The following is a 24,292-nucleotide window of genomic DNA, read 5'->3' as shown; positions in this document are numbered from 1 at the left end:
TGGTGACACTTTTGCTATTTATTTCAGTCCAAATCAATCTCTCCCTTTTCTAAATGCAAACAGCACTTAGAGCTTATTTCAAGCTTCAAAATGATAAACATGTATTATATGCAACAGAGAAACATAAATTTCTAGTCAGCAAGGATTGAAAACCTACTGAAAATGAGTGCATGCAAATTTTAAAAAGTGATAATAATATTAACTAGGTGGTATAAAACTCTGAGTAGAGAACACAGGCAAGACATTCTCTGACATAAATTGTACCAGTGTTTTCTTAGGTCAGTCTCTCAAGGCAATAGAAATAAAAACAAAAATAAACAAATGTGACCTAATCAAACTTACAAGCTTTTGCACAGCAAAGGAAACCATAAATAAAACAAAAAGACTGGGAACAAATATTTGCAAACAATGTGATCAACAAGGGATTAATCTTCAAAATATACAAACAGTTCATGCAGCTCAATGTTAAAAAAAAAATCAAACAACCCAACTGAAAAATGGGCAGAAGACCTAAACAAACATGTCTCCAAAGAAGACATACAGATGGTCAACAGACATGTGAAAAGATGCTCATCGTTGCTAATTATTAGAGAAATGCAAGTCAAAACTACAGTGGGGTACCCCCTCACACTGATCAGAATGGCCATCATTTAAAAAGGCTACAGGTAACAAATGCTGGAGAAGGTGTGCAGAAAAAGGAACCTTCCTATACTGGTGGTGGGAATATAAACTGGTGTAGCAACTACGGTGAAAAGTATGGAGGTAACCTAAAAAACTAAAAATAGAGTTGCCATATGATCCAGCAATCCTACTCCTGGATAGATATCCAGAGAAAACCATAATTCTAAAAGAAATGTGAACCCCTATGTTCTTAGCAGCACTATGGCAACAAGTATTCATCAACAGAATTGATAAAGAAGATGTGCAAGTATGTATGTGAACACACACACACAATGGCATATTCCTCAGCCATAAAAAGGATGAAATAATGTCATCTGAAGCAACATGGATGGACCTAGAGAGTATCATACTAAGTGAAGTCAGAAAGAGAATACTATATGATATCACTCACATGTGGAATCTGACATACGACACAAATGAACACATCTACGAAACAGAAACAGACTCACAGATACAGAGAACAGACGTGCTTGCCAAGAGGGAAGGGAGGTAGGGGCGGGAAAGATTGGAGGTTTAGGGTTAACAGATGCAAACTAGTATAAATAGGATGGATAAACAATAAGGTCCTACTGTATAGCACAGGGAACTATATTCAATATCCTGTGATAAACCACAACGGAAAATAATATTTTTTAATATCACTTTGCTGTAGAACAGAAATTAACACAACATTGTAAACCAACTATACTTCAATATAATTTAAAAAACATATATTAAATAGGTGGAAAATTAGGGGTATATGAACTGCTACTGAAATTCAAAGGATGAAGAATCACTGGGTTGAAGTCGATGAGAACAGCCTTGGCTGGGAAAGTAACTCCAGACAGGGACAGCAATCTGGGTGAGAGACAGAAACAGCTCATGGAACTCAATATCAAAAAAACAGACAACCCGATTTAAAAAATGGGAAGAACTGAATAGATGCTTTTCCAAAGAGGAAATGCAGATGGCCAACAGGAACATGAAAAGATGCTCCACGTCACTAATCATCAGGGAAATGCAAATGAAAAACACAATGAGATTTCACCTCACACCTGTCAGAATGGCCATCATCAAAAAGAACGCAAAGAACAAGTGTTGGCAAGGATGTGGAAAAAAGGGAACCCTCGTACACTGCTGGTGGATATGTAGATTGGTGCAACCACCGTGGAAAACAGTATGGAGATTTTTCAAAAAGCTAAAAATAGAACTACTCTAATAGAATGACCCAGCAATTCCATAATTCCATTCCTGCATGTGTATGTATACATATGTATGTATATATGTGTGTGTGTATATATACATATGAAGTGAAGTGAAGTGAAAGTCACTCAGTCATGTCTGACTCTTTGTGACCTCATGGACTATACAGTCCATGGAATTCTCCAGGCCAGAATACTGGAGTGGGTAGCCGTTCCCTTCTCTAGGGTATCTTCCTAACCCAGGGATCGAGCCCAGGTCTCCCACATTGCAGGTGAATTCTTTACCAGCTGAGCCACGAGGGCAGCCCAAGAATACTGGAGTGGGTAGCCTATCCCTTCTCCAGTGGGTCTTCCCAACCCAGGAGTGTCTCCTGCATTGCAGGCAGATTCTTTACCAGCTGCCAGGGAAACCATATATATATATATGGAGAAGGGAATGGCAACCCACTCCAGTACTCTTGCCTAGAGAATCCCATGGATGGAGATGCCTGGTGGGCCACAGTCCATGGGGCCACAAACAGTGGGACACGACTGAGCAACTAACACACATATATAGATATACCATCAATTACAGAAAGCTAAAAAGATGCATGTATTCCAATGGTTACTCCAGCATTATTTAAAACTGCCAAGACACAGAAACAACCTAAGTGTCTGTCCAACAGATGAACGGATAAAGAAGATGTGGTACACATACACAATGCAATACTACTCAGCTACACAAAAAGGATGAAATTTTGTCTTTGCAGCAACCTGGGTAGACTTGGAGAGCATCATGCTAAGTGAAATAAGTCACATAGAGAAAGACAAATACTGTACAATCTCACTTACATGTGGAATCTAATAAACACACAAAACTAGTAAATGTAACAAAAAAGAGACTCACAAAGAGAACAAACTCGTGGATCAGTGGGAAGCGGGGAGGGGAAAGATGGGGTAGGAGAATCAAGGGGTATAAACTGGTATGTATAAAGTAAGCTACAAGGATATATTGTACAGTACAGGAATATAGCCAATTTATAGTAACTGCATAACCTTTAAATATTATAAATCACTATATACCTATATATATATATTACTGTACATCAACTACACTTCACCTTAAAAAAACAAACTCAAAGCCAAGACTTAGATGGAGGTCTCTGCTTGACAAAACAGCCTGTCTTTTTTCTTGATCTCTCTCTCTTAAAATTCAATTTGCTTTTCTGGTTGTTCAGGGAATTTTCTGGGGGTTCAGGGGTTAAGAATTCCATTGCTAATGCAGGGGACATGGGTTCTCTCCATGGTCTGGGAAGATTCTGCATGTCTTGGAACAACTAAGCCTGTGCGCCACAACTACTGAGCTTGTGCTCGGGAGCTTGCAAGCTGCAACTACTGAGTCCATGTGCCATAACTACCGAAGCCCACGTGCCTAGAGCTGGGCTCAAGAGAAGTCACCACAGTGAGAAGCCTGTGCACTGCGACTAGAGAGTAACCCCCCAAGAGACGAGCCCAAGCACAGCAACGAAGACCCCATGCAGCCAAAAATCTTCTAAGATAAATAAAAATAAAATTCAATCTGTTACACTGATTTCTATCCAGAAATAGTCAGCTGCCAGTCCATCCTATCACTGCATTCACCTCTTTAGAAAACATAAGATTGGGAGGAACTGATAATATTGGTTCTGTGTACAGCACTGTCCCATCTAAGAGTGTGCATTTCATGGCTCTCACTTCGTAATGTACAGAAATACTGAATCACTATGCTGTGCATCTGGATCTAACATAGTGCTGTGGGTCAATCACACTCCAATTTAGAAAAAATCGTAGGGGAGGGAGGTGGGATGGGGGTTCAGGATGGGGAACACATGTATACCCATGACTGATTCATGTCAATGTATGGCAAAAACTACTACAATATTATAAAGTAATTAGCCTCCAATTAAAATAAATAAATTAATTTAAAAAACATAAAATTTTTCTTGTTACTTGAATATAATTTTCTTTTAAAATACTTTTTTACTATAAATGTATCTGGTCTTCATTTCATTTTCTTCTATACCGAGATTTAAAAATGCATAAAATATGTATTGTCATGGAAATCCCAAATATTTCTCTCTAAAGTGAAATGCATTAAACAAAAAATATTTATATACATGCATTATTTAATAAAATGTTTAATAAATCAGATTTTAAAATAAATGAATAATTTATTTTAAAATTAAAAATAGATGAGTAAAAAATAAAGGGTATTCATTTCATCATGTGGATAAGGTCATATAGCAGGGAAATCAGAAGGTCAAAGTCTAAAAGGAACACAAGAAAGATTAGATCATCATTAATTTTTAATTTTCTAATTAAATGATACTAAAAATTCCTAGTCTCTCCAGATATGGCAGAAGCCCTTTGCATAAGGAGCAGACTTCTTTTCCAGCCTCCAGGAAGGCTGGTTTTGTTTTCTGTTCACAAATGCACTCAGGCAGGAGCCCTGGCCGAACCCACACCCAGCTCTGCCATGTCATGGCTGCAAACTTGGGTTTCTCTACCCAGAACAGTATTCCTCTGCCTTCCAGTTCCCTGAGCATTATTTGGAAGAAAGGGTTCCAAAACTCCCAAACCTCAGAGACCTCAGAAGTCAATCAGTTCACTCACAAGGAAGAGAGGACCAGACAACTGTTGAATTTGCTGCCCAGGATCACAGAGTGGGTGAGAGTGAACCATGGCATGCCAGAGGTAGCAAAGCTACTTTCTCAAAGCAGACAAAGCACAGCTCTTGGGTAATATAGAATTAACAGAGAGAGGTCAGGCTTTGGGGAGGTAATTCTCTAGGGCCCTGAAACATCCTTCCTGACAAGAGAGTCTCTATTTGCCTGGGAGATTTGGGAACTGGACAAAGGTTTATGAGAAGAGATTTTGAAAGCTGCATCTAAGTTGTGATTCCTGGAGGACATGGAGACTATACATATCAGCCCAAGTCTTCAGGAGGGGTGGAGGCTACAGGTCAGTCATGCAGGCAGTATATGACTGAGCCCAAATAAAACCTCTGGACACCAAAGGCCCAGGTGAACTTTCTAGTTGGCAGTAGTGTTGTCAGTTCCCACCCCATACCTGGAAGGATGTAACACTGTCCATGGCTCCATGGGGGGAGGAAGCCTGGAAGCCACACATCTGGACCCCTCCTAGACCTTGCCCTTGTGTCTCTACTTTTTCCTGGTTCTGCTTTGTATCCTTTTGCTCTAATTAAACTGTAACCATTAAGTCCAGGGCTCTCGTGACTTTTGTGAGTTGTTGCAGTAATGAAACCAAGGAGGTGGTGGGAACCTTGCAACCTGCAGCTGGTGTCTCATGGAGAATTGTGCCTTTCACATGTGAAGTCTGGCCTGACTTGGGTGGTTAACGTCAGAGGTCAAAGCAGCTCCCTGTCCTGCCATCTCCTGTATCTCTGCCAGCACAGAGACTGCAGTAGAATTCCCGGGGGCAGGGCTTTCAAGTCTTTGCCACCTGAACACTGAAAAGAAGGCTCCTAGAAGTGGGCACATGTCCTGCCTCAGAGCAAGTGTCTCCTGTGGGTCCAACTGAGGAGATCCGAGAGAGAGAGAAAGGTGAACTAGGAAAAATGGAAGCAGCTTCGAACTGAGGAAACTCATGCAACAAGACCATTCCTTTTCTTCTCATCTTACTAGGGGCCCAGAAGAAAGGAGAAAGGGCAAGGGAATATGTTAGAAAACTCATCCTATCCTCTCTCATTTAACCCCACCTCTCTACTGGCCAGTGACTTCCACTTGGGAACAAACAGAACCATTTCCGATTCAGCAACCAGACTCATCTCATCAACACACAAGTGTTCCTTCCGAAAGGCTTAGCCTGAAGCTAATTAAGAATTTAGATCTAACTTTCAATTTGCAGAAAATTGAAGGAAGTAGAGAAATGAGACCATGAGGAAGCAACTGGACCAATCTAAAAGGTGTCTATAGGAAAACTGGGTTGTTCTCTTAACTAAGTCAATGGGGAAAAAAAAAAAATGGGAGAAAGGAACTCTGGTAAGACCAAAAAAGTGACTCATCACCAAATGTAGCCAGTGTTCCTTGATTTACATAAACTGGCAAGAAAGGACATGTTTGCAACAATTAGAGAAATTTAAATGTGGATTGCTTATTTATTATTTAGTTGTGATACTGGTACTGGGGCTAAATTAGAAAATATTTTGAGATACATATGGAAATATTTGGAGATAAAATATTATGAAGTCTGTATCTTAAAATGCCTCAGTGTTTTATAGTTTTGACTCTGGAGCCATGTAAATAGTTTAAACAATTTTAAAACAAAATTAAAATGAAAAATTTAAACTTCTAAAATCCAAAATGAAATACAGGAACCTAATTGAAGGTCAAATTGGCATGTTAATGACACAGAAAAGTATTATGTTAAATGACTTTTAAAATCCAATATTTTGACTGTACATCCTAAGGACATAAAAGAAAAAAGAAATTTAAAAGTGAAATAGTATTGCTACAAATAATGTTGGTATTGTTATCTTAGAGCATTAATAGAATTATTTATTTGCTTTACCTCATTATTTACTGTGCAATATATCTTTTGTAAATATACACTTATTTAAGTATAAGTATATACTTAATTATTTGTAATTTTATGCACAGACATAGTATATAGCACAAACAATTCTAACAATATCATCAGGAACCAAGGTTTTCAGAATAAGAGAAATGGCATTCAAATATAAAATCCAAATAAATACAAACTCTATAATCTTACAAATGAACTGGACATTATCAGTGTGAATTGATGTTTCATATTTTTCTTAAAAAGTTCATATTCCTTGCTTTTGTCCTCTGAAAAGAACAAGAAGCACCATTAACACACAGCAGTGAGCACTCTTCATCAGTAGATTGATGGTCTCTAAATACTGTTTCCCATTCAAATGAGCCAGGGCTTTCTGATGAAATGGCTGAACCTAAGGCTTGGCAGAAAATGTACAAGATAAGCCTGGAACATCTTATACAAGAAAACTATCAAAGACCACTGGAGTCGTATCAAAGGGACAAAGGAGCCGATACAAAGGACTCTCACAAGCCAAAGTTAGGACTATTTGAACCTAAAAGAAAAACTGCAGTGTAGTTAAACAGGTATGGTATTTAAAACCCACCAATATAGAATGATACTTAAAACAAAAACATTATACTTTGGGAGGCTGCTAGGGCATCAACTTATTGCTTCAAAAATTAGTAAATAAAAATAACAAGTCAATTGGGAACGCATGTACACCCATGGTAGATTCATGTCAATGTATGGCAAAACCAATACAGTATTGTAAAGTAAAATAAAGTAAAAAAAAAAAAAATAACAAGTCAAGCTTTTTATCCAATTTTCCCATCTAGATTGTATTTTATTATAAACAAATGAAAACTCCAATTAATAAATTAATTTAGAAGGAATACAATTAGAAAATTATTTTCCAAACATTAATTAAATGATTGTGAAATGAGAATTTATAATGGATGGACTCAATGGAAATCTGAACATCACAAAAAGTTGGCCAAACAGGCATTAAGTGCAAGGCATCAGTGATGGAGCATTTTTGCTAAAAAATTGAAACTGAACCTAATCAAGCTTTCAAAGCCTGTCAATTTACAGGAAATATAGGGGCAAAGTCATGGGATGCAACTAGCTATTACCAGGTGGCAGAAAATTCTACAGGACAAATCTTTTTCTTTAACAAATAAACACCAAGAAAACAAAAAGAATAAGAGAGAAGTATTAACGATTATAAGACCTGAGAGACATACAGCTAAGTATGAAACATGAGCCTTTGAAACCCAAATAAAAATAAATCAACTGTAAAAAAAAAAAGAAAAAGAATTTATAAGACAATCGTGGAATTGGAATACCAATAATATTAGATCATACTGAAGGAATTACTCATTTTTTTTCAGTTGTGATAAGAATGGTCTTTTAGAGGTATACCCTGAATTATTGACAAATGAAATTATTTTCTACCTAGGATTGAATCAAGTGGGGGCAGAATGGGAGGACTAGGTAAAACAGGGTTGGCCACATATTAATAAATGTACAAAGTAGATGACAGATAAACAGGGCTTATTGTAACACTTTTTGTAATTTTGTGTATGCTTGTAAATTACAAACAGGATTTTTTTCCTTTAATTTTCATTTAAAAAATTAAGAATTAAAAAATTAAAGCACTAAAAAGACGAACAAAAACAACAAAATGTTAACAAATGGCAAGTTCTAAGTGATGGAAATATGGATTGCTTGTGTTTTCTGTATGTTTGAAAATGTTTGTAACAGTAAACAAAATTGTAAAAGCAGCAAAGACTCAGAGCTGGGTCAGGTTAAAAGGATTGCGAAATATAGCTGTGGATGCCTAATGCTGGCTTTGACCAGTAACGCCTTCAGAAAATTAAAAGCAAATAACAACAACAACAACAAAAAAAAAAAAACAAAAAAGTTCCAACTTGAAATATTAAGGAAAAAGGACCTAGGAAAAAAGGACTCTAGCTGACAAACTAGTGACACATGCTTACTATACTTGTAACATAAAGGATCTCCAATCCAGAGTAAAACCACAATACAATCCCAAATGGGAGGGGAAGTGTCTTGAGATTTTTATTTCCAGGCCTGATGACAATCAGAGAAAGAACCATGTGCCCTTAATGCTTCAAGTGACACGGGTACAAAAAGCAACCTCATGGAAGCCCGAAGCTTTATGATCTGAAGTTATAAAAGATACCAAGGCAAAGCTAACAGGCTACTTGTTACTCAGACACATTAACCAGACTCTGAAATGAGCAACTATTGCAAAAGCACTGCTGCTGACAGCGTCCTGTGCACAGCATGGTCTTGGGTTCCCTGGACCCAAAACTGCTCTTCTCCATACCTGATGATGACACACTGGTTCTCTCTGTCAATTATCATATTTCTGTACATATTATCTGCAAGAGCATAGATATGCGGTGGGTTCTCATACTGTGCCTAGAAAAGCAAAACAAAACAAAACCACGGTCAGACAAAAGCAACACATTTCTTCTCTTCCTTTGGAAATGAACATGCCACTGTATAGTCCCCATCTTAAAGGCTGCGTAATACAAGAATCATAAAGTTGCTAAGGTCCTGAGGTGGTACCCTTAACACAATGAAGATGGAAGGAATTTAGAAGGACTTTTCTGTAGGCCTATGAGTGATTCAGCCTTCAGACATGACCCACGGTCTTCAGGTACTCCAACACCACGCCCTTCTACCCGCAGCACGCCTCTGCAGGCCACATTCCATGTGTAAAGGTCTCTGAAAGGTATTTGGGCAACAGGTCTTAGGAGAGGCCTACTAAAAACCTGGATCTGACCTGTACTAAATCAGAATTTCTACATTATTTTTGTTTTCCCTAAGAGGCAAGTTGGAGATCTTGGGACCCTAGAGGAAACTGAGACTATTAGAATAAAAGGAAAAAAACTTATTTTCCATAAGAAGAAGGCAGAAGGTGTGGTTCTTTAGAGGGATAAACAGGACTGACCAGTTTGCTCCATCTCAACATGGAAAAACAAAAATTCCTAGCACACCAAGAGAGTGGGTTTGTACTTGAGTCTCATGGGATATCTGAGCTATGCATAATATAAATCCACCAGTAAATTCACTGTGTCAGGACGACTTCAGCCCTGCTTTCTTCCATTTCTTGGCACCACTTCTACCACTCCCACCAAAGTCACTAAAAAGAAAAACACTTCATATGGTGGAAAGCTGGAGAAAGAGCACCGCTTAAATTTAAGACTGTGTAACATAGGAGAGTGAGAAGAAAGTCACATCCAGTGTGAGAAGACATTTAGACTCTGTCTTCCCTTCTCTGGTCCCCATCTCTACAGGGGGATAACAAGGTCCACGGTATCCACGTCTCACAACGTAGCTGAGACGACGCACGGCAAAGTAATTAGCAAAGGTCAGTGAAACACAGAGGTAAAGTAGAATGTACTGCACCCCAACTTTGAGTCTTATTATACAACAACTTACTATATCATAAGGGGCCTGCCCCAGAAATGGCCACTCATCGCAAGCTCTGGCGGATCAGAGCTGAGCGACGAGGAGGAGGGGTGACTGCTTTGATGTCTGCACCCAAGTTAAGCACCGGTGTATGCAGCGCCCATGGCTCCCTATGTGTGAATAGGGGCCCCAGGAGGGAAACTGCTCAGTGAGGTCTAAAACTCATTCCTGAGACTGTTGAGCTGGATAATTCTATATAGGGACAAAAATATGTCATTCCTGCCTTCATTTCACAGTCAAGGGATGGGACTGCAGGATGCTCATTCACGATTACATTTAATACCTCTCTGGAAATAGAGGAAAAGGAAAGAGAACAAGGGAATTCCCTGCCAGTCCACTGGTTAAGACTCTGCATTTACTGCCAGGGACACAGGTTCAATGCCTGGTCAGGGAAACTAAGACCTCACATGCCACATGGCATAGCCAAAAATAAAAATAAAAAATGGAAATAGAGTGGAGTGAAAGCTGTGAGCAGTGGAGGGAAAGGAGTGGGCAAGTCATTGCCCAGTAAGGCTGCAAAGCCACTTAACTAGTTATACTTGGCCTCTATGTATCACTATTTTTCCAACTGGTTTCTCATCTCTGGGCTCATGGTATTTTTCAGCTACTGATGAGAATTATCCCTGGAGGAGGGCATGGCAACCCACTCCATTATTCTTGCCTGGAGAATCCCTTAGACAGAGCAGCCTGGTGGGCTATGGTTCATAGGGTCGCAAAGAGCCAGAAACAACTGAAGCAACTGAGCATGCATGATGAAAACTGTAGCGTAGCCATTTCCTCTACCTGATTCTGCCCTTGCCTGAAAACCCCTGAAAGTCACTGAGACCTGACTTCAGTTCCTAGCTCCAACACTCAACAGATTCAATTACTTCACCTCTATGAGCCTCCGTTTCCTCATCTGTGAAATAGGCACACATAGTAATACACAGCCAGCATCCAGGGCTGCTTTATTACTGTTGCAAACATAAACATAGGACCTGGCACTAAGTAAATACCAATTTTGCAACATTCTGTTGCCATCAGCAGTTAAAAATAAATATATTTTTTAAAATTCTAGAGCATTTCTTTAGAAAGAACTCTTCAAAAGATGAATGGTCTAAAAGGGACTCATGTGAGAACGCTTTTCAGAGAACTGGAAAGAAACAGCACGAACACACAGCGCTTCCATCCACCCTGCCTTGGCTGTCACTGCAGACTCCAAGCCAGCTCCGTCCCGGCTGCCCCAGGGCCCTCCCGATCAGGGCGCCAGGGCAGGGCCCAGCCTCTGCCGACAGTGTTTCCCTTGTGCTGGGCTCCCATAAAGGCAGCATTATCAAAGGTCTTTCGCGTGGCAGCCTCCTTCGGCTCCAGCTACCAGCACCATTCATCTGGCAACAATGGGGTGGGCTCTTGCTCTGGGTAAATTGCCTTCCACTTCAACTGATGAATTTGTGTGGGCTCCCTTTTGTTTGTTTTCCAGGGGTCAGGATTAATGAATGCTCTTGTGCTTCTGCTGCAAAGGAAAGAGGGAAGGAAAAAGATGTAGAGATGGGGAGGCCTGGGGAAGTGATGAGCCAGAGAATGAAACATATGAATTAGGATTACAGATTCTATTTTTATGTCACAACTGAAATGGCTACGGAGCTGGATCTGAACGAAATAAAAAAAGATTTGCTTTCCATGTTCTAGTCATAGCCACGGTTTCAGTGATTTGGAGAGAATGGTTCCCATTGCCCAATTTATATTTTTTACCGATTACTGAATTTTTTACTCTTTAGAGTTTTGTGACGTATGTGGAAGGAGGAAGATGCCTGAAGCTATAAGTCCTACATTCCATTAAACTAACATTGTATATAATGTTCCAGTATTAATAGTCCTATTCCTTTTTTGAGCTGTACTCTAAAGAGCAGCACATCATTTAAAAAATCAAACAATGTCACCTATTTAAGCTCCCCAATAAATAATTTATATAAGAAAATGCAAATATATGGCCAACTTCAATTGCCCATACATCATAAAAGCCCCAAACACTGCAGTAATTTATGTGGCATGTAACTTACCGCTCCTTGGTACATTTCAATTTCCTTCTCCCCAAAATATGGCATCTGTTTGAAAGGGTTGACTGAGATTAATACGGATCCTATATATGTCTGAATTTAAATCCAGTTAAGGTCTATCATTAATCTTCACAGCTACACATTTTTCGAATTAAGCAACCAGATGTTATCAAGAATTCATAATGATTGTCCCAATGAAAAGCTCATGGGCTTGTTTTCTAAAAGATTACAAATAAAGACAAAAGCAATTACCAAGTAGTTCAGGTTTTGTTTTTCAGGAAGAGTAATGAACTTAATTACCAAGGTGTTACAAAAATAAATCATTACTTTAAGTGAATTGAAACGCATTTTCTCAAGACTGGTGACATGCATGGCTAGGGATAAAAAACCAAATGATCAAGGACTAAAAAGAGCAAATATTTTTTCCTTGGTATCTCTTAGGTATACTGAGAACATATTCATTTATTTGTTTAATAAACAGAGGGATATAAGATGAACTGCACAGTCCTGCTCTTCAGAAGCCATGGAGAACTGAGTTGTACCCATAAGTAGAATTCATAGCAGAAAATTACAAATGCATATAGATCAAGTTTTGGAGAAGGAACCTGGAGAAGGCGACCCACTCCAGTCTTCTTGCCTGGAAACTTCCAAGGACAGAGGAGTCTAATGGACTATAGTCCATAGAGGTACAGTTCATGTGTCCAAGAATCGGACACAACTGAGCATCTGAGCATAGACCAGGTTTAGGGAAGAAGGTGTTATTTATGTATGGGAAATTCTGGAAGGCCCCTCACAAGAAAACGTATTACTTATGTCCCCAAAATGAAGTGCTATTATAACATACAAAATATTTCCATTTATCATATAACAACCAACTAGTTTGAATTGGATGTCTACAACTTGCCAGGAACTGTTACATATGCTGGGGATATACAGCAGTGGACAAAACAGAGAGAACTGATGTAAAAATACCATTAAAAAATGCAAACATCAACAAAAAACAAACCATATATAATACTCAAAACGGTTTCTTTTAATCAATGACTTCTAAATGTTTAGAAATTTTGCAGTTAAGAGTGTAAAGCTGGGACTTCCCTGGTGGTCCAGTGGTTAAGACTCTGCCTCATAATGCAGGGAATGCAGGTTTGATCTCTGAAAGCTGTGAGATTTCCTTCCCCAAAGGGACGTTTATATATTAGGACCTGAGTGTCAAATAGAGCAACACAATGAAGTTTGATCAGATTACCAAGCTCCCTATGCCCAGTTCTATTCTATTCTGGCCTTGGGCAAGTCTCATCTCTGAGTGGTGGTGATTAGATGATGGGGTAAATAGAACCTACTTGATAGGTTTTGTTATGAGAATTAAGCAATACAGTATCAAATGCTCAGCACAATGTCTGATATGTAGTAGAGGCAGTTTCCTTAATTCATATACTTCAAGATGCTCACCGTGTCACCTCTGAGAAGCAGTGTTAGTATTATTGAACACAAATGAGTCAAGTGTGGAATGGATCATATAATATTTAAAACATAATATTTATACATGAAGGGGAGAATGGGGAATGATTTGGCTGCAATTTTGCTTGCTTTTTCATTAAACAGAAAGATTTTCAGATTCAAAAGGGCTGGACGTGAAATAGTGGGTTGGTCAAAAAGTTCATTCAGCCAATCCAGTGGCAGTAGAGAAGATAGGTCCCTTTGCACAGCACACCCAGAGGCACCCTGCACTGTTCAGGCACAGGGGCAGACCGTGGCACTGAAAGAAAACGCAGATGAGGCGGTGAATAACTGAAAATCACTCCAGAATTATGGAAGAGGGGCCAAGAGAAAACGTGGTTCCAAGTGCCAAAGTCAGAGGAGGCCAACAACAGATTAGAAGCTGACTTTTTTTGAGGTAAGATTTAGAGCAGGTTTATTGTTGGATTTAGTAAGCAGGTCATCAGTGTGCGTGGTGTTGCAGCCAAGACTCAACAAGTGTTGATAAAAACAAACATTGATAGAACACATACATGTACAGATGGCATCAATCTAAGTTCCTGATGACAACCTGGATACTATTTTAATCCTATTTTACTAGGAGGAAACTGAGGCAAGAGAAATTTTCAATATTCAGAAAATACAGCATTGCTATGCTCACATTCATTTCAGAAGAGGGAGATGTCTACGCCGACATCTGGAGAACGGGTGCTTCTTCCTTAGCTGTAAAGGGACTACTATGAAGGCCACCTGAATGAACTGATCATTGCACTCAGAGAATAAAGAGCTGCTAGAGGGGGACTGGCAAGAGCATACTCATTGAAAAAGACCCTGATGCTGGGAAAGATTGAGGGCAGAAGAGAAGGGGGCAACAGACAATGAGATGGTTGGATCAGATTACCAAGCTCCCTATGCCCAGTTCATTGGGAGATAGTCAAAGACTGGGAAGCTTGATATTCTGCAGTCCATGGGTTCGTAAAGAGTCAGACACAACTTAGTGACTGAACAACAGTGAGGAGACTTACTTGATAGTCCCGTGGTTAAGACTTTGCCTTCCAATGCAGTGGGTGCAGGTTCCATCCCTGGTTGGGGAGCTAAGAACCCACATGCCCTATGGCCAAAAAGCCAACACATTAAACAGAAGCAGTATTGTAACAAACTCAATAAAGACTTTAAAAATGGTCCACATTAAAAAAAAAAAAAATCTTAAAAAAAAAAAAAACAACAGTTGCTAGAGGACCTGAGCCATAGCAGCAAATTTGGAAAACTCAGCAGTGTCTATAGGACTGAAAAAAGTCAGTTTTCATTCCAATCCCAAAGAAAGGCAATGCCAAAGGATGCTCAAACTACCGCACAATTGCACTCATCTCATGCTAGCAAAGTAATGCTCAAAATTCTCCAAGCCAGGCTTCAACAGTATGTGAACCATGAACTTCCAGATGTTCAAGCTGGTTTTAGAAAAGGCAGAGGAACCAGAGATCAAATTACCAACATCCATGGATCATCAAAAAAGCAAGAGAGTTCCAGAAAAACATCTATTTCTGCTTTATTGACTATGCCAAAGCCTTTGACTGTGTGGATCACAATCAACTGTGGAAAAGTCGGAAAGAGATGGGCATACCAGACTACCTGACCTGCCTCTTGAGAAACCTGTATGCAGGTCAGGAAGCAACAGTTGGCATTGGACATGGAACAACAGACTGGTTCCAAATAGGAAAAGGAGTACGTCAAGGCTGTATATTGTCACCCTGCTTATTTACCTTATATGCAGAGTACATCATGAGAAACGCTGGACTGGAGGAAGCACAAGCTGGAATCAAGACTGCCAGGAGAAATATCAATAACCTCAGATATGCAGATGACACCACCCTTATGGCAGAAAGTGAAGAAGAACTAAAGAGCCTCTTGATGAAAGTGAAAGCGAAGAGTGAAAAAGTTGGCTTAAACCTCAACACTCAGAAAACTAAGATCATGACATCTGGTCCCATCACTTCATGGCAAATACATGGGGAAACAGTGGAAACAGTGGCTGACTTTATTTCTGAGGTCTCCCAAATCACTGCAGATGGTGACTGCAGCCATGAAATTAAAAGACGCTTACTCCTTGGAAGAAAAGTTATGACCAACCTAGACAGCATATTAAAAAGCAGAGACATTATTTTACCAATAAAGATCTGTCTAGTCAAGGCTATGGTTTTTCCAGTAGTCATGTATGGATGTAAGAGTTGGACTGTAAAGAAAGCTGAGAGCGGAAGAATTGATGCTTTTAAACTGTGGTGTTGAGAAGACTCTTGAGAGTCCCTTGGACTGCAAAGAGATCCAACGAGTCCATCCTAAAGGAAATCAGTCCTGAATGTTCATTGGAAGGACTGATGTTAAAGCTAAAACTCTAATACTTTGGCCACTTGATGTGAAGAACTGACTCATTTGAAAAGACCCTGATGCTGTGAAAGATTGAAGGCGAGAAGAGAGAGGGATGACAGAAGATGAGATGGTTGGATGGCATCACCGACTAAACGGACATGAATTTGAGTAAACTCCGGAAGTCGGTGATGGACAGGGAGACGTGGCATGCTGCAGTCTATGGGGTCACAGAGTCAGACACAACTGAGCAACTGAACTGAACTGAACCCAACCTTGGTTCTCCAATAAATAAATCTGGATTGGGTTAACATAAGAACTCCTATAGGAGGCAACATTTTTTTTTTTTTTAACTGTTAATAATCTGCTATGTTGCTATGTAAAAAGACACAGTCTTGATTTTCACTAAGTAGTCTATATAAATTCTGGCAAGGAGATGTTCAGAGAAAAAAAACTTTTGGAGTATTCTAGACCAATCATGAATGAGTCGTGAATCAGATTGGAAGAAGGATTTCAGTAGGGCTTCTCATGGGAAGTATTATTTGAGGGGGGACTCCTGAAAAGCAAAGTTTGGTTTGAAATGGATAATGTAGGTCTTATCTATGCTAAGTAGCTACAAATTTACTTAAAGTAGAATGGAGACAAGAGAATTTGATTTGGAATTTAAAGGAAACAAACATATTTTTCCCACCTCCCTGTGTCTGCAGACACCTCAGCTACTTTCAAGAGGGCACAGGTCTTCTACTGGGTTGGGCCACGTTCCAGATAAGTCCAATACTCACTCCCACTCCTTGCTGCATAATTCAGGTGTGCCTTTGGAAAAAGCTGTTTCATCACTGTCTCTACCCACAGAACTTTTAGCTAGAAAGGTGTGGCCCAAGGCTAACTTTCAAATTGTATGTAGATATACAGGGCTATGATTTTTTAAAAAAGGAAATAAAATAAATGCCATCTTATTATTGCCAACAGAATATGCAAGACAGAAGAGAGCCAACAGATCTTTAATTGACTGGCTCCCAAATGTTTGTCCATGGATCCATAAGCTTTCACTGATCCGCAACAAGAATGACAAAAAGAGAAAGAGAGCCCTCTATTTTTCATAAAGTCCAATTTTTTCAGTATAAAAGCCATCCTTTACTCTTAAACTATTTCCTTTCTGTTTGGGGGTGTTGAAATATTCTTTCTTTTATGAAATGTGATGGTAGCGCTGCTTCTATAAATCTGTTTTTAATGGTCTTATAAGGAAAAGTTTAACTTTTTTATATTTAAAATAGCTCATACTCTATTTTATTTTTTAAACTTTAAACTTTTTATTTTGTTTCAGGGTATAGCCGATTAACAATGTTGTGGTAATTTCAGGTAAACAATGGAGGGACTCAGCCATACATATACATGTATCGATTCCCTCCCAAGCTCCCCTCCTATCCAGGCTGGCCCATAACACTGAGTAGAGTTCCATGTGCTATACAACAGGTCCTTGTTGGCTATTCATTTTGAATATAGGAGTGTGTATATGACCTTCCCAAACTCCCTAACTATCCCTTCCCCCTGGCAACCATAAGTTTGTTTTCTAAGTCGCTGAGTTTCTTTCTGTTTTGTAACAAGAGTTTAACTTTTTTAAAAAACATTTTAATAGCCAGTGAATTCCCTCTAACTGCCCACACTGATCTAGTCAACCTCCCTGGATTCAACACTGAGGTGGCGCAGGGAGGTGAGGTGACGTGTGAAGTCACATATGTGGAAATGATGGAACTTGAGCCCCTGGCTCTGGCCATCAGACCCACATTCATCTCACTGCGCGACATTCCCCCCCAACCCCAACATGAACTGACAGCAAAGGGCCAAACCTCACTTGGAACAAGGGTGCTGCTTTGAGCTCTGGTTGGTTCTGGCACAAGTGTCTCAAGTCCTAATTGAAGGGTTGAAAATGCCAAGCACACTTGAGTGTGGTCTTTGAGGAAAAACAAGTTTGGAGAAAGCTGGACCCAATGAGGCCATCGTGCTTTGTTCGAGAACTATTTTTGTCAGCCCACTGGCTATAAGTGATGTCTCACCAAGCAGAGAGCGAACACAACAAGGTTTCCCTCCTATATTTGAGAACTGAAATTGTAAGAAGGGTGGCAACACTTCAGAAAATAGACAGGAAATGAAACCTTCCTGGTCTTAGGATAAATAACTGAAAAAATGGATTTTCCTTGGTTGACAATGCTCACATTCTCTAAGCAGATTTTTTTTCTACTGTGGAACAAAGAAATGTGCAGTCAGCTTGAATGCTTTAACCACTGATCATTCCAAATACTGACCTTCAGCACAAGACAATGTGCTGCTATTAGATGCAGAAGAGGTCAAATGAACAATATTATAACTTAATCTAAAATTGAATCTCTTCTTGTCTTCACTATTGAGCTTAGAAGAGAGGGAGAGGAAACTCATTTACAATACCAATGGGACCCTATCATAATAATATTCCCTTGGCATTAAACTGATTTATCTCCTATTAGAGGAAAAGATTTGCAGTTAGACCCTTGGCATTATTTCATAAACATCCAAAAGAGCCACCAAGCTTCCTCAAAGCTGAAAGCTGCTCTGTGCTATTGCCGGAAAGCACACTGATGTCAAATTTCTCATATACTGAGTGGGCAGAGATTTCTACAACAGAAAGTCTATTAGTGGTCAACTAACTCATTTCCTTGGTAGAACACATGATTAGTCAGTCATTGATTCAAAGACATTAATTCAAAGACTGGGAATCAGCCCCCTCGGTGTGAGTCATTTTAGAATTCTGCTGTCTGAATATAAAAAGCAAGTCTTCATAGTCAACAAATTTTCAACAAACACTTAATATAATGCACCATGCCAAAAATGATGTGGGAAAGAAATAAACAATGCAGGATGGTGACATTTTTTAGCTAAAATTAACAAGAAGGCACATGCATATATACACATGTCTTGTTGTTTGGTCCACCAGGGAAGCCCATACATGTCTATATGTGATCAAACTGGTTAATTAAGAATATATTAAAAATATATTAGGTTAATAGGAGCAAACCTTATATGGTGGGATTCCAAGGGATTTTACTGTTCTCCTTTCTAGTTAACCGCATTTTGTAATCATTTAAAATGAACATTTATTGCTATAAAGTGGTTTTTAAACTTTAGTTTTTAAAAGAGAAGTAAAGGACACAATCCCTGTTCTTAAGGAATTTCTAGTGTTTTAGAGGTAAATGACCATACAGGGAAAAGCAAGTCTGTCTGGGTTGATGATGGACTGCTGCTGATAACCTTTTTTTTCTTTTCTAACCCAGCTAATCAAAAACCATGTCTACATAAATAATGAGCCCATGTTCTAAGAACATTCCAATAAATAATGAGTTCAACTACATTCATTGGAAATTAGCCTTTTATGGGCTTGTCAATAAACCTATCCGCCCTTTAAAAGTTTCTATGGTAAAATGCATCTGAATGTCCAAAAAGTAACTTTATAATTGAGTTTTGGAACATAATTCAGAAATATGAGAGAACTTGTACACTTGCCTTAATGAATGATAATAATAACTAACACTAATCATGTATTTACTGCATTTGTTATTTCAATTCGCCCTAAACAGCCTCATGTAGGAGTTTTTATCATCACTTCCATTTTGCAGGTCAGGAAATCAAGGAACACAGATCACAAAACTTGTACAAGATCACCAAGCTCATGCAGATTAAGGCTCAAAACCAGGCTGTCCAGATTCATCCCAACTCTTTCTGGTCCATCATCGGCCAGTTTCCATGGGTCTTGCACACAAAAGTTATTAAAACCTTTTAATGACAAGCCTAGATAAAGTGAGCAAATTTCAACTTTTTTGCCAAATAAAATGAAAACTTACAACTGCACACAACTGCTTCCATACAATTAAAGGAAGCTCTGCACAGGTATCCAGGAGTCAGCAAATGTTCCCTATAAAGGATCAGAGATTAATTAGTTCAGGCTTTGTGGATCACAGAGTCTGTTGCAAATACTCAAGTCTGCCACTGTAGCATAAAAGCAGTGGCAGACAATACGTAAGTTCAGTTCAGTCGCTCAGTCGTGTCAGACTCTTTGCGACCCCATGAATCGCAGCACGCCAGGCCTCCCTGTCCAACACCAACTCCCGGAGTTCACTCAGACTCACATCCATCGAGTCCGTGATGCCATCCAGCCATCTCATCCTCGGTCGTCCCCTTCTCCTCCTGCCCCCAATGCCTCCCAGCATCAGAGTCTTTTCCAATGAGTCAACTCTTCGCATGAGGTAGCCAAAGTACTGGAGTTTCAGCTTTAGCATCATTCCTTCCAAAGAAATCCCAGGGCTGATCTCCTTCAGAATGGACTGGTTGGATCTCCTTGCAGTCCAAGTTACTCTCAAGAGTCTTCTCCAACACCACAGTTCAAAAGCATCAATTCTTCGGTGCTCAGCCTTCTTTACAGTCCAACTCTCACATTCATACATGACCACACGAAAAACCATAGCCTTGACTAGACGGATCTTAGTCGGCAAAGTGATGTCTCTGCTTTTGAATATGCTATCTAGGTTGGTCATAACTTTCCTTCCAAGGAGTAAGCGTCTTTTAATTTCATGGCTGCAATCACAATCTGCAGTGATTTTGGAGCCCCTCAAAAATAAAGTCTGACACTGTTTCCACTGCTTCTCCATCTATTTCCCATGGAATGATGGGACCGGATGCCATGATCTTCATTTTCTGAATGTTGAGCTTTAAGCCAACTTTTTCACTCTCCTCTTTTACTTTCATCAAGAGGCTTTTCAGTTCTTCTTCACTTTCTGCCATAAGGGTGCTATCATCTGCATATCTGAGGTTATTGATATTTCTCCCAGAAATCTTGATTCCAGCTTGTGTTTTTTCCAGTCCAGCATTTCTCATGATGTACTCTGCATATAAGGTAAATAAGCAGGGTGACAATATACAGCCTTGACGTACTCCTCTTCCTATTTGGAACCAGTCTGTTGTTCCATGTCCAGTTCTAACTGTTGCTTCCTGGCTTGCATATAGGTTTCTCAAGAGGCAGGTTAGGTGGTCTGGTATTCCCATCTCTTTCTGACTTTTCCACAGTTGATTGTGATCCACACGGTCAAAGGCTTTGGCATAGTCAATAAAGCAGAAATAGATGTTTTTCTGGAACTCTCTTGCTTTTTCCATGATCCAGAGGATGTTGGCAATTTGATCTCTGGTTCCTCTGCCTTTTCTAAAACCAGCTTGAACATCAGGAAGTTCATGGTTCACGTATTGCTGAAGCCTAGCTTGGAGAATTTTGAGCATTACTTTCCTAGCGTGTGAGATGAGTGCAATTGTGCGGTAGTTTGAGCATTCTTTGGCATTTCCTTTCCTTGGGATTGGAATGAAAACTGACCTTTTCCAGTCCTGTGGCCACTGCTGAGTTTTCCCAATTTGCTGGCATATTGAGTGCAGCACTCTCACAGCATCACCTTTCAGGATTTAAAATAGCTCACCTGGAATTCCGTCACCTCCACCAGCTTTGTTCGTAGTGATTCTTTCTAAGGCCCCCTTGACTTCACATTCCAAGATGTCTGGCTCTAGATGAGTGATCACACCATTGTGATTATCCGGGTCATGAAGATCCTTTTTGTACAGTTCTTCTGTGTATTCTTGCCATCTCTTCTTAATATCTTCTGCTTCTGTTAGGTCCATACCATTTCTGTCCCTTATTGAGCCCATCTTTGCATGAAATGTTCCCTTGGTATCTCTAATTTTCTTGAAGAGATCTCTAGTCTTTCCCATTCTGTTGTTTTCCTCTATTTCTGTGCATTAATCGCTGAAGAAGGCTTTCTTATCTCTTCTTGCTATTCTTTGGAACTCTGCATTCAGATGCTTATATCTTTCCTTTTCTCCTTGGCTTTTCACCTCTCTTCTTTTCACAGCTATTTCTAAGGCCTCCCCAGACAGCCATTTTGGTTTTTTGCATTTCTTTTCCATGGGGACGGTCTTGATCCCTGTCTCCTGTACAATGTCACGAACCTCAGTACATAGTTCATCAGGCACTCTATCTATCAGATCTAGGGCCTTAAATCTATTTCTCACTTCCACTGTATAATCATAAGGGATTTGATTTAGGTCATACCTAAATGGTCTAGCGGTTTTCCCTACTTTCTTCAATTTAAGTCTGAATTTGGCAATAAGGAGTTCCTGATCTGAGCCATAGTCAGCTCCCGTTCTTGTTTTTGTTGCCAGTATAGAGCTTCTCCATCTTTGGCTGCAGAGAATATAATCAATCTGATTTTGGTGTTGACCATCTGGTGATGTCCATGTGTAGAGTCTTCTCTTGTGTTGTTGGAAGAGGGTGTTTGCTATGACCAGTGCATTATCTTGGCAAAACTCTATTAGTCTTTGCCCTGCTTCATTCTGTATTCCAAGGCCAAATTTGCCTGTTATTCCTGGTGTTTCTTGACTTCCTACTTTGGCATTCCAGTCCCCTATAATGAAAAGGACATCTTTTTTGGGTGTTAGTTCTAAAAGGTCTTGTAGGTCTTCAACTGTTCAACTTCAGCTTCTTCAGTGGTACTGTTTGGGGCATAGACTTGGATTACTGTGATATTGAATGGTTTGCCTTGGAAACGAATAGAGATCATTCTGTCATTTTTGAGATTGCATCCAAGTACTACATTTCAGAGACTATTTTGTTGACCATAATGGCTACTCCACTTCTTCTGAGGGATTCCTGCCTGCAGTAGTAGATATAATGGTCATCTGAGTTAAATTCACCCATTCCAGTCCATTTTAGTTCACGGATTCCTAGAATGTCAATGTTCACTCTTGCCATCTCTTGTTTGACCAGTTCCAATTTGCCTTGATTCATGGACCTGACATTCCAGGTTCCTATGCAATACTGCTCTTTACCGCATCAGACCTTGCTTCTATCATCAGTCACATCCACAGCTGGGTATTGTTTTTGCTTTGGCTCCATCCCTTCATTCTTTCTGGATTTATTTCTCCACTGATCTCAAGTAGCATATTGGGCACCTACTGACCTGGGGAGTACCTCTTTCAGTATCCTATCATTTTTCCTTTTCATACTGTTCATGGGGTTCTCAAGGCAAGAATACTGAAGTGGTTTGCCATTCCCTTCTCTAGGGGACCACATTCTGTCAGACCTCTCCACCATGACCTGCCCGTCTTGGGTTGCCCCGCGGGCATGGCTTAGTTTCATTGAGTTAGACAAGGCTGTGGTCCTAGTGTGATTAGATTGACTAGATTTCCGTGAGTATGGTTTCAGTGTGTCTGCCCTCTGATAACCTCTTGCAACACCTACCATTTTACTTGGGTTTCAAAACAACCAGCATAGCTGCATTCCAATAAAATCCTGTGATGGGTGGGGTTTTGTCTGTAGGCAGTGGGCTTCCACACCTGATCAAGATGCTATTATAATGTGCTTAATGAATCCAAATATATCTATTAATACTTAAAAGCAGGGGTGTAGGGATTTAACTACCCAGATAATTGGTAAAATTTCCTATGGTAAACAAGAAACAGCACCATATTGGTTAGAAATATACAAGTACCTCGGAATAATGTTTATTAGCATAAATACCTGGTAAGTTGAGCTCCTTCCTCATCAGTGATGGAAATGATGCAAAACTACTGCTGCCTATTTACGGGTACTTTTATCTAAGAGTAAGAGGAGCGGTGTAAGCAATACACAGAAGCTATGGATGTGAAGACTTTACCTCCCCGAGGTTTAGAGGTTAAAAACTAAAAGCGTATGTTACAATGGTTGCAAAGACTCCACTTTTAATGGCCATCCAGAACACCACACCCTCAGACGACACCAACAGCATCACTACCAAGAGCATAAACTTTCTGGTACTACTCTACAGATTTTCACAGACCCCTGCTGGTCTATGACCAACCCTACAATAATTATACTAAAGTAACTTTACATAGTTGCACCAAACAGAACTCCTGAATCCTGTAGGAACTTAAGCAACTATCATAGCTCTCTATGAAGTTTATAATGAAGTCAACACATTTGAATCAAATTTCCATTCTGAATGCTTTCCAGTCCTACCCAAAATGGCATCTGGCAAGCCAAGACTGAAACATATAGTACAACTCAAGAATGTCAGACATTGTCAGTAATTGATCTTAGCGACTCTTATTTCCTTTAGTAAAACATAAGAATGCAGAAAAACAGGCAAAATGGCATATTTTTTGCATGAGGCAATCTTTTTTAAACCTTTTAAGTCTGGACTTATCAGTCTCTGCTTTGCAATTAGGGAACACTACTGATAGAATTCTGCAGATCAGGACATTCTTTAGGAAGAGTGCAGGTTTTAGACACCACGTGCCTGGCTAGAGCACATCAAAGGTATGGAGCCACGGACTGAAATAGAGAATACTGGCTTCATCTTTTTGTTTTCCCCACACAGTGTGGCATTTGGGGTCTGAGTTCCCTGACCAAGGATTGAACCTGTGCTCCCTGCAGTGGAAGCACAGAGTCGTAACCACTAGATCTCCAGG

General features: G+C 39.7%; 1 protein-coding gene across 1 annotated transcript in view; it reads right to left on the bottom strand.

The window, feature by feature from the left end:
* MYO1E (myosin IE) overlaps nt 1-24,292 on the bottom strand; it is a 214,186-nt gene that overhangs the window by 96,602 nt on the left and 93,292 nt on the right. The window contains exons 3-4 of the mRNA XM_052646372.1: nt 11,945-12,034; nt 8,755-8,849 (exon numbers count right to left, since the gene is read on the bottom strand). Coding sequence (XP_052502332.1) covers nt 8,755-8,849; nt 11,945-12,034 — 185 coding nt within the window. The remainder of the gene's footprint in view (nt 1-8,754; nt 8,850-11,944; nt 12,035-24,292) is intronic.

This window comes from Budorcas taxicolor, chromosome 10 (genome assembly GCF_023091745.1).
Source record: "Budorcas taxicolor isolate Tak-1 chromosome 10, Takin1.1, whole genome shotgun sequence".
Classification (NCBI taxonomy): Eukaryota; Metazoa; Chordata; class Mammalia; order Artiodactyla; family Bovidae; genus Budorcas; species Budorcas taxicolor.
This window is presented reverse-complemented; position numbering and strand designations above follow the sequence as displayed.